Source organism: Vigna umbellata, chromosome 2, assembly GCF_029865625.1.
Source record: "Vigna umbellata cultivar VRB3 chromosome 2, Vumbellata_1.0, whole genome shotgun sequence".
Taxonomy (NCBI): Eukaryota; Viridiplantae; Streptophyta; class Magnoliopsida; order Fabales; family Fabaceae; genus Vigna; species Vigna umbellata.
Window position 1 is genome coordinate 48,434,476 of NC_142166.1, and position 12,013 is coordinate 48,446,488.

The 12,013-nt window shown below is 33.0% G+C and overlaps 1 protein-coding gene across 1 annotated transcript; it reads right to left on the minus strand.

Moving 5' to 3' along the window:
• Positions 1 to 1,513: 1,513 nt before the first annotated feature.
• On the minus strand, positions 1,514 to 9,540 carry LOC124821170 (ADP/ATP translocase At5g56450-like). The gene is made up of 2 exons (XM_088107237.1): positions 8,863 to 9,540; positions 1,514 to 2,428 (listed from the first exon to the last, which is right to left on the minus strand). The coding sequence occupies exons 1-2, from the start codon at positions 9,202 to 9,204 to the stop codon at positions 1,778 to 1,780; spliced, it is 993 nt and encodes a 330-aa protein (XP_087963363.1). The 5' UTR covers positions 9,205 to 9,540; the 3' UTR covers positions 1,514 to 1,777.
• Between the last annotated feature and the right edge of the window lie 2,473 nt (positions 9,541 to 12,013).

Sequence of the window (12,013 nt, forward strand, 5' to 3'; positions counted from 1 at the left end):
TGCCGTATTCTTTTGCTCATACACTTCATCATAGCGTCATAAAAGAGGTTTCTAACAGGGTTAAGTGATTCGGTTGGTTGGGGGTGTCGCGGTCCCTTAAAACATTCCTGGTAGTATCGAAGACTGGTTGGACGCTAAAGACAGAGGGGACGAACGTTGTGGACGTTACGTACCGGACGGACGTACCCTTGTTCAAAGGGCTTCAGGTTGGAGATCGGAGTGGCGAACCTTAGGGCGGACGGACGCTACTCCATGGTCTAGGTTGAAGACCGAGCGGGTTTATTCCATGCGCTCCAGGTGGTTGTCCTTCTCCTCCTCCAAGCCGGGCGGACATCTGTCAAAGGCACTCCGACCGACGCTCACGTTAGTAATGTAACCGAGCGGTAAGTAATACATGTATATATTGCATCGTGGTCTGAAGTCATACCTGATGCCTTTATTTATACTGGTTGTAATGGATTTTTACCTTTTGTGGGCCTGATGACAGTCCAATCATACCTTAATTCTCCATTAGGGACTTTAATGAGTCGTTTATCATTTACAATCTGATCAGGGATGGTTGGCCATAATGATTGGCCTGAAGGTTGGCTCGGCCAGTCGGCTAGACTAATTGGACTGACAACGCACTCAGACTGTCAACTCGGAAAAAGACCGTACCATACATTAAGTAACAAAAACTCCTTAGGATTTATTTATATTCAAAGGAAGTATTTGAAGTTTAGAAAAGTTTATTCATCTCCCGTATTTAAACAGCTAAGGGTGATGTAGATGTAAAATTGAAACAAATTTCCACTCCAAAAGAAAAAAATGGATTGAAGTGCAAATTGTTTAAGTATCTACCCACTCGAGATTTGATCTTTTCAAGCAAGAAAAATGCAGAATAAAATATAACAATAATAATTACTGATTACAAAATCAATGATCTAAAATTATAATAGCGTTTAATATTAATTATCATCATTGCAGTTGATTTTGTAATTAATTATTACTATGCTAAAGCTAATTGTCTCACTTTGAGGAAACCAATCCTTACTTTGTCATTCTAATGTCATTCAATGAAATTAGCCATGCTAAACAATAGGATTCTTCATAATCATACACTTTTAACGGTTATTAATCAATAGAATTATGCAAACTTTCAACCACTGATTTAGTTGTGCAACTCTTTCAAAGGATTAGACAATGAACATTAACTTTTATAGAAGTTAATTAGTAAAACACATTTGTAGGGGTGGAACTTAGTAAAACAGATTACACAGTTTTAATACTTTACAGTTCTGATACTTTAGGCCTATTCTAAGGCTTTTTCGAACTTATCTCACCAAACTCTTGGCTTACTTTATATTAGCAATATTTTTGTTAACCTTTTTGTAAAGGTGTTGCCTTTGCTAGCTTTGTTTCACTATTTTAGTGGCTTCTTGTCACTTCTAAGAATTTTAGGCTAGGCTAACTATTCTTAAACTGTGCACGTAGTTGGGCTAATTCAGTATTGCAGGCATCTAGCATTTGAAAATTAGACAAAGAACAATGAATAAGATGTTTTCTGTTACGAATCTAAATCCCCTCTCATCGTTATGATTTCTGATCTTTTACTGTCCTGGAAACTACAAAGGAAAATTAGTATATCAAAGGCATGGCCTTTGAGTTGGAATGCCATGAAAGACGCATTACTAATGAACTGTAATGGAGCTCATTTGTGCTTCACAAAACTATCCTAAGCCTCAAGGTTCATAACATGTTGACGTATTGAAGTTGAGTCTCTGGTATCAAAATGAAATCAACGAACGTTGGTGCTGTAGAAACTTCCCCAGTTCATAAATTTCTTAATCTCATCATACAACACTAAGATAGCAGCTGCTCCTGTGCTCCTAAACATATTAGAAACTGCACCACGGTAAAATGAAGCCAGCCCTTCAGTCCTGTACATCTTCCTCCAGCAGTCAAGGGTGCTGTCATACATTGGCTGTTCCATGCCAGATTGCATCATCATCCTCCTACGAACCGTGTCTAACGGATAAGATATCAATCCGGCAGAGGTTGTGACTGCCTGAGCTACTACCCAACGCTTCCACAACGCCAACTCAGGTTTTGATTTTTCAGACAATATCTCTTTCATGGTATCAAAACCTCCAAAATATATGCCCCTGTGTACCACCATCCCTTGAAGAGATGCAGGAAGGCCCCTGTAGATTCCGCGAATGCCATTCTTGTGGAATATGGTAGCCAAGAAATGGAAAATACCTCGAAATTGGCGCACTTCAGTACTTCCAATGTCTGCAGCAAGGCGCGTGTGTGCTATGTCAAGGGGGTAAACCAGTACAAGTGTTGTGCAACCGGCTGCAGCACCAGCCACGAAATTTGCAGTGGCACCTGTCAAAAGTTTATTATCACTAGAGTTTCCACCCCTTAAAATGCTTTTGTAAAGATCCTGTGGAACACAATGAGTGATCTATCAATATCAAGACTCGGCATTTACTATAACATTATATATTAAGCTTCAAATATAGTTTTTCATCAGTTGTATTGTACGAGTGAATAATGACAGGCAGAACAGAAAAAATAAATACATGTTCTAGTATTCCAACATGGAAATAAAACTTTCTTTATTGTTGGGTGTTATTTCATGAAACGCAGATGGTCAAGTTGTTCTGCCGTCATTCTCTGTTTAGCAATTTGTATGAACCATTCAAAATTTGATTTTTGTTAAAGGGCATAAAGGATCCCCAGGGGAAAGGGAGAAAATAGCAAAGCTAACAAAGATACACTTCCAAGATTATTACTTCTTTGGAAAATTAAGTACTAATTACTAACCTTGATTCTAGAGTGTAATAGCTGGGTTGGTATTTCTAGCACTTAATTGCACTTCACGTATTCATCTCAACCCTAGTTTAGGACACCAAAAACACAATTGTAAAGTCCACATTTTTATTCACACGTCAATAATCAGACTGCTCATCTTCTAAACAAGCACAAGACATCTGTTACACATTCACATCATGTAAGTCACATCCTTACTAATGCATTACCTGAAACAAGAATTTATTCCTAAACCTTCTTTACTATATTTGCTATAGAAATACTGTTGCCATTTGAAATCTCTATAACTGCATTAATTAGGAAGCTACATCAGGGTCTTCAACAAGAGCAGCAACTTGAAAGTGCATCCGGATAGAATTTTTCAGAAAAATTCTAAAATTTCTTCAGACAGAAATATATTCTTTAGCCTCATTGCACAGTCCCCTTTCTTCTTTTGGACATGACCAACGTATAAGTAGTGGGGTCTGCCTAACTCAGACGTAGTACAGTAAGAATGGTTGATACCATTCTCCAATCAAAATTGTCATTTCTTCTCAATAATTGCAGCTGGGTTTAGTTACCAAGATGAAGGCATTGTTTTTGAGATTAAATGACAATTTCAATTGTTAGGCTTTTGCAAGGATTGGATTTTGGAGAAAAACTGAACCATACTCATTTTAATAAAGTCAATTGGTTTAAGTCAAACTGTTTTTGTATGATATATTACGTTTTATGTTAATTAGAGAAACATAGTAATCATGTTAATTATGTTATTTTTACATATTCATTTGTATTTGGGCTTAGCTCACATTCTCATTAGTATAAATATATTATCCTATGTGTATTTTCTACACAAGGGAGATTAATCCTATACCTAATTTTACTATATTCAATATAGTATCAGAACCATGATTTAGAACCTATCCTGCGAAATTTGTTATTTGTTGGGCATATTGTTCCATCCACTATTGGACCACTATTGGATCACCCATTAATGTCTAGTACTAAGTACGATATGTATATACTTGGATGTGAGAAGGATGTGTTAGAAGTCTTACATCGAATAAAGATAAAGATAATTTAGGGTATATGAGTGGGTGTTAATCTCACTTACAAGCTGGTTTTGGGGGGGTTGAGTTAGGCGTAAGTCCACATTTTAACATGGCATCATAGCCTAAAGCTTTTGATAATCACTATTTGAATTTTGAATTCATTGAGAGGATTCTCTTGGTTTTTGTCATAGAACACTAGTTCTTATCAAAGATTCAGATTTTTGTCGTGAATCAATCTGCTAGATTGTGACGTCTCCATCTCTGTCTTATTTTTGAGTTCTTTTCTGATTTTCTTTGTTTATGTTACGAGAGAAATCAAATTCAGAAACGATCGTACTTTTTCTTAGATAGATCATATCCTTCTCTTCTTTCAGAATTTGTGCTTGTTGCCTTGATAGGAGAACCTTGTTTTTTTAGGGATTTTTCTCTCTCCATGGCTTCTCTCGCTGCCTCTTCTGATAGCACAAGCCAATTTGCTCTTTTCAATGACTTTCTCAAATGATCATCAAAACTCTAGTTCCACTGCTTTTGTTGCATACACAGGTATATCTTTTGTTGACCTAATCCAACCTTCTTCTCTTGGACCTTGGATTATTTACTCAAGTGCCACAAATCACATCACTGGTAACAAATATTTGATTTCTTCTTTATCTATTCAACACACGTATGTTGAATTTCTTAAAGAATGAAACCAAACCAATCACAAATCATTTTATAAAAACAGTTCAGTTCAATTTTCTTTATGCCCCTATGAACTGTATTTAAGTTTTACCTGATTTTCTTTCACATAATCATTTCACTAAATAAAATAATGGAATCAAATTCCTAAATGAGTTGTTGAGCTTCAAATAGCCTATTATCTCATCTCAAATTGATTTAAAACGTTCCATTAAGTTTGCGCAGACAAAGTAATATAAAGTAGGCTTAATACCCTCTTTGGTCCCCAGATATGGTGGGTTGTGTCAATTAAGTTCCTTCTTTTAAAAAAGTCTCAATTGTATCCCCATTTGGTAAAATTTGCCTCAATCAAGTCCCTTCCGTTAAATACTTACAAACGGTGTTAAATTTTTTTCTCTCTCTTCTACTTTTCTGTGCAAAGCTGATTGTCAGTATTTTTTTCTGTGCACATCTGAATAAAGTGATACAATTACTTTTTCTTTATCATTTAGCATCTAAATATTCTCATTAGTAAAAAAGTTACTTTTTCTTCGTCATTTTCCTTATTCTCACTTCTCAATCTCTCTGCAAGTTATGATAATTTATTCCGGCGACAGCTCCTCCTTGGACCCCATGTTTTCCAGCACCAGTCTACAGTCACTCCTCTCTCTCAACCCTTCCCTTTTCGCAGATGGCTTCCCCACCTTGGCTTCCCTAACCGACGACCCAACCCTAAGCCCGCAAACCGCAGAGCCTCCAAAAATCCTTGTCCCTAAAATCGAACCCTCTCAACCTTTCAAATTCTTCCCCAATACCATCCCACCCCCTTTCTCCGCCTCCCACAGTTCCACTCCCCGGAGCAGCCCCAGCCGAAACGACAGTGTTTGGAGTACCCGGTGATCCCACAGAGCAACCTGGCTCGGCAACCTGTTAGTGGTGGCTCGCGATGTTTGCTTGAGGATTAAGAATAAGATATGTCCCACAACAACCCATTTTAGAAATATGAAACAGAGTGGTGGTGGCAGGTTGCTTGGTTCCAACAAAGACAGGAACATGAGAAGTTACTAGTGAAAGAGTAGAGTGTGGCAAAAGAGAAAGAGAAAGTGGAAGGATTGCTCCATTAGATATGTTGCAATATTGTAGTGAGAAGTAGCAGTAGTTGAAGAGGGAGAGAACGAGAGAAGAAACAGAAAATGATAAAATGAAGAGCGAAGATTTGCAGAGGTCAATGGAAAGACATTTATTGAAAATTAATGATAAGTTTAATTTATAATAATTTTTATATATGTTTATTAAGTAAAAAGTTAATGATAATATAATTATTTTTGAGAGTTCTCTCCTCTGTATGTTTTTTAAATAAATTTATAATTCTCTGTAGTTATTTTAATTATATATTAACGTGTTAATTTTTTATTTAATAAGTTTATGCATGTAAAATTATTAAAAATTGAATCTGTTTAGTTATATTAATAATTAATAGAATTAAAATTACAATTTTAAAAGTGTAAATGATGAAGAAAAAGTAACTTTTTTACTAATGAGAATATTCAGATGCTAAATGATAAAGAAAAAGTAATTATATCACTTTATTCAGATGTGCACAGAAAAAAGTACTGATAATCAGCTTTGCACAGAAAAGTAGAAGAGAGAGAAAAAAAATTTAACACCGTTTGTAAGTATTTAACGGAAGGGACTTGATTGAGGCAAATTTTACCAAATGGGGATACAATTGACACTTTTTTAAAAAAAGGAACTTAATTGACACAACTCACCATATCTGGAGACCAAAGAGGGTATTAAGCCTATAAAGTATAAGCCAATTATCAAGAAATAATTCTGGAGAAGAACAGAAAATCCTAACCATCAAAGAATCAAACTTCAAACCAAATAAACAATCAATGAACCTGTGCATCACAAGTTCAGATAAAAAAGGATCAAAAGTCCCGATTATTGAGTGTCTATATCAAATTCCTATTGAAGAATGGGCCAATTATTTTATTGATAAGTGTTGAATATAGTGAAAAACTATGTACGATTTTCTGTGCTAAATTAGTATTTTTATAACATGTTATTATTTTAAAATTTTTAAATATTTATACATACAAGTATATACACACCGTGCATTTGTGAAAGACGTTTTACTCCCACCAAAAAGACTGAACAACAGTTTCTAATAAACACAAAAAAGAAAAGACAAAATCCTCAACAAATTTCTGGCAGTAAGCAATTTGTAGCTCAAATTCAATGCTAAAAATGCAGAAAGTTGAAATCATACAAACTAAAAAACATCAATTACAACATCATGCAATTCAAGAAAAAAGCCAAACAAAGGTCCAGTAAAATCTATTAAGGTACAAAGAAATAGATGTTTTCATTAAAACTGTACCGTGGACAATCCTTGATAATATTCAAAAGGCAGGGAGGTGGGAAAAGGTACATCTTAAAGAAAAAACAATATAGTGCAACGAAAATAAGGTGCAGCACATTATAAGACTGCATTCTACTTCTTATTCTCTCTTTAAGGGTAAGGTCAGACTACTGCATAGAGATAGGAATGAATTACAGCATAAACAATCTGCCTTGATATTGCTGTAGAAAGAAAAAGAGAAAGGAATTACGACAACATAACTGAAGAAAAAAAAGTCCCCTACTCATATTTGTGAGTGAAGAATGTGCACACCAGCACTTTTTCTCGAGTCATTACTAAACATTTGTAAAATTTCGTAGTCTACAAGGGGCACATTGTGCAGCCTGGAAAATACATCTAAAAAATGTTTGGAGTAATAAAAAGCAAGGCGGGTATATGGAGGAATGAAGTAACAAAAAGAAAGAAAATGTTGAAGTGAGAAACAGTCAACTTGATGAAAGAGATAAATCTGTTAACTATACAGGAAAACAAAAACTATAATATGGTGAGGGACAAAGAATGGGTTATCTTAAATCAACAAAAGTGGTCACTGAAGCACAACATTGGAAGTAAATTATTATTCTTATTTATTCCCAAGGACAATGGCGGTAAATTACAATTTTAAAAGCAACACAGCTTAGCATTGCTCTATACGATTTTGACATTGCTTTGCATAAAATGTAATGTTAAAATAGGGAAAAGTTGGAATGAAAAACCCTAAAATACATGGACAGAACAACTACATATATAGCACAACAATTTAAAGGATCTCACTAACAAACTTGTTTCCATGAATTCAAAATTTTTAGGAAACCAATTTGATTCAGTCATCATTATACAATAACTGTTGACAATTGAAAAACTAGGTGACTAATTAATACAAACAGTATGCCTAGCCAACAGTTTTGCATATAGCCTCCACCCAATTTTTCTCGAGATAACCAAACCCAAAAGGATCCAAATAACAATGGACGGATTCAACTCTCTTTGTCCTTCTTCTCGAGTCATGATAGTATCTTATCTTATTAACTGAATATGACATGAGCACATGACATTTTGCATTCAACATATCAGGTTATTTGTGAATCAATATTGTTGGAGCTAGCATACAAGACCGTACAGACTTTATTCCACATGAAAGGGTGGGAGGAAAGACTATGATAAGAATCTTAGGAGAACTTGACCACAAACTCTTGCCGTGTGGTTGAAGAGCTAAAACCAGATAAACCCCACACTAGAATCTCATGCTGCCAATACAATTATGTAACCCTCAAGTCCTTAGAATTGGATCCTAACTTCCCACCATGTTCCTATTGTATTTTCTGATATTTCATACTATAGCAACACATTGTCTCACTTGGTCCTGAATCAAGTTGATCAGGCCAAATTCTATAATACAACAATTATATTCATTTCCTTTTGTTGATTTTATTGCTGGTACCTACCCATAATATAATAAAGAAAGAAGGTAAAGTAATAGGATAACTGTAATTTTTCTTTGATTAATACACCAAATTATTCCATGAATGTACAAGAATCAATCAGTATAATCTCCGAAACAATAAAATGTTATTTTAGCCCTTGAGCCAATCTTTTGTCAGTTGACCAATAAAAATAATATTTTTGTAGTTAAAAATTGATGGGTTCTAGTAATTCTGAGACTAATTTGGTGCGTTTTCAGAATCTCAGGTGGTATTTAATTGCAAATGCTCACAGGGACAAATTGACACAAAAGCAGACGCATCATAATAGCACAGGATAAACTAAAAATACAGCTGCTAGCAATACCTCCAGACTTAACGTTATCAGTTCAACCCTCAAACAGAAGTGACACAAATAAGTAACTAGCGGACGCAACTAATGGAGGAATCTGATTCTTTCTGATGCATAACGAGAGAGGAAAAACAAAAAGAAAACAGTTAGAAAATGGAAATGAAGAGGAAGCCTAACCTTGAGAGAGAAATTGAGGGCCACAGAAGGATAGTAACGAATAACACTGCTGCCATTACCTCGCCACAAAGAGAGAATGCCTTCTTCCCTGACCGTACGGGCTATGCAATCAAACATGCCCTTGAATCTGCGACGCCCACTCGCCACAATGGCCAAATTGCTCTCCTGAGTCTGTAGCAACAGCTTCGACCTCTCAATTGGGGCAACAATCGTGTGCACCACACCGCCCATCAACGCCCCAGCCACCAGATCGCGCTGGAAATTCTTCACACCACAATTGAACACCTCATCTTGCCGAAGTTTCAATCTTTTTCCCTCTGAGTCATCGTCCTCTGCGCTCATCCTTCGATTCCCTGCCACCGCCTCTGCAAGTCACTAACTTTGCTCAAAAGGGAACACACCCATCAATATCATTTGTTTTTTTCTCACAGAAAACCCAATCCGGAGCAATTTATATCACTCTGGAACCGAGCTTATCCCTTTGCGGAATTGGGTCAATTTTTTGGCAGTGAGAGAGAAAGCAGAGTAAAAATGCGGAAAGATGAAAAAGAGTTGATTTGTAGAGATGGTAGTCGCGTGGCTTGATGAAGGAACAAATTCGTTTGTTATTCCATTTTGACTTTCCTGTCAGGCCTGTCATCGAGAAGACCCCTCCCAACGCAACAGATAGTTTTCTTACCTCTCTCCATATATTTCTCCACGTGTAGTTTCAATCTCCAGACGCTAACACTACAAATCCGACAAACAATATTGCTTTTTCAGATAAAATCAATTATCTGAATAATAATAATAATTATTAATATTATTATTATTATATTGATTGAAGATATCTCAAAGAAATAAAAAATTTAACTCTTATAAGAAATTATTTTTATGTAATTTTGTTCTTCAGTTAATAAAATGAACTGGTAAAAAAAGTTTTAAGAGAATACATGCTGACGAAATGCTTGTAGGAGCAAGCGAACAACTTTAGAATAGTTGTCGCTTATTTTTCGTTGTAGCAATCAAATTGGCTTTTTCTTTTGGAACTTTACTATTTTTAGAAACTTTGATCTTTTCCAAAATTATGCACAATCTTTTTTTTTTCTCTAAGGAATTAGAATATTTGTGTAATAGTTTTCTTTTATAGATAGTTTTTTTTTTACGTTTAAATATTTATAGGTGGTAGAAGTTGGTATCATGTTTCTTAGACGTGGGTTTATCTGGGGTTTTACTTGTATGAGAAATGCATATAAGAGAAAGATTTAGATATTTGAATGAAGTTTTGTTTCGACTTTTGAGTGTTAATGATAATCAAACAGTAAAAATATGTTATTTATTTATGTTGTGAGGATTGAAAAGAAAATAGTAGTAAGTTTGAGTATAAATTTTGTATCGAGTAAATAAGAAAATAGTATTAAATAATATATATATATATATATATATATATATATATATATATATATATATATATATATATATATATATATATAAACTCATAAATTCATGGGTCAAATTTTAAATATTGAATAGAGGGTTAATATATTATTGGAAATTCATTTCATATTTGATTATTACTAAATCTCTTGAAAAAGCCAGATTTATCATGTTGAATTAAATTATTTTCAAGCTTTCCACATTAATATATGTCTCTTTCTATCACTCATCAAGTCTCACCAACCCTTTCATTTTATTGTAGGGATCTAAACTTTTATGAAAGCATCAAGTGATCGACCAATGCTTCTTCTCAGTATGTTGAATTTAACGGTGGGTGAGGGGAATTATTCCAAAGAAAAAGATTATCAGATAAGTAATGATAATAAATGAAATAATAAAAAGTAAGAAACGTCTTCCCCCATGTCGAAAAAAATATAATAATAGTAAAGTTATATCTTTTAAATGAATCGATGATGAGAAAAAATATATAATAAAATCATGTATTAAGTATAACGGAGTGAAAAAAAAAAGATAAATAAATAGTTTAAAGAAGAAAAAATAATAAATGTAAAATGTAAAAAAAAATATAGAACAACATTTAAAAAAGGTTATTTGAAGTAGTTTTCTTTTTTAAAAATACTAGAAACTACTAAAACAAATGTGCTTACTATCGAACAAAATTTGTAGGATTAAATATTCTTTTCATTCATCCAAAATGAACCTATATTGAAATGTGTATTAAAAGTTTTGAAAGATATAATTACATAATATTTAATAAAATTTTAATTAAGTTTTAATTTACTTATAAATGATAGTACTTTTTAACTAAATTTTAATTAGAACTTATTAGACTGATAATTTAAAGTTTATATTTTTTGATTTAATTTATATTACTTTATTTTGTTATTAATTGTAGTGATGTAGTTGTTATTTTGCATTTTATGATTCTATATGTATAGAAAATAAAAATAAAATGATTTTATTTTTAATATTTCATAAATTTAATATTTTTAATTAAATATTTGTTAAAAGAACTTGCACTATTGAATATCCAAAGTTTTTTTTTTTCAGTTTTTCTTGTTTGAATTTGTCATAAAGTAAAATGAAGTCCGGTGACTTTTTAATTTTGCAATCTTAAGCATAAAATTAAATTTTTTTAATAACAATAAAAATTAATATTTAGAACTTTGAATATTTTATAAAAAAAATGACACTGTTTTATTCTTTAAATTAAATGCTAAAACAAAAAATTAAATCAATCATGATTCATGAGTCTATTACTCGATTCTCATTATTTTACTTTATTTTTCTTTTAATTGTATAAACCAACTATGATCATTCCTCAAGAATTTTCTCAAGAAAATCTTGTTATATTCGTCGAGGGAGACGTCCTTCATGATAATTTCTTGAACATTTGCATCTTTCTTGATCTCTTTTCTTTCACTATATATAACTCAAATTATTATAAGTAAATTTTAGATAATTATTTTACATTTAATTGCTCAAGGTGCTGTTTAACAAAGACAGAAGCTTCAAATGTTATGATTAATATCTAATATAATATTTTTTAATTCAATATAAATCGATTATCTTAATATATATATTGAGCATTATTCATACTAATAAATATTAATAAATCATTGGTATAAAATGAAAGAATTTATTTGTATCGATTCACATTTTAATCTATTTTTTATTTCATATTACTAAAGTTTAATACTTTTCTAAAGTAAAA

What these genes read in the sequence shown, in the direction of transcription:
- LOC124821170 (XM_088107237.1), bottom strand. Translation starts at nt 9,204, where the DNA reads ATGAGCGCAGAGGACGATGACTCAGAGGGAAAAAGATTGAAACTTCGG. An exon ending in CCCTCAATTTCTCTCTCAAG is followed by an intron (nt 2,429 to 8,862) that starts GTTAGGCTTCCT and finishes TGTGTTCCACAG; the next exon opens with GATCTTTACAAAAGCATTTT.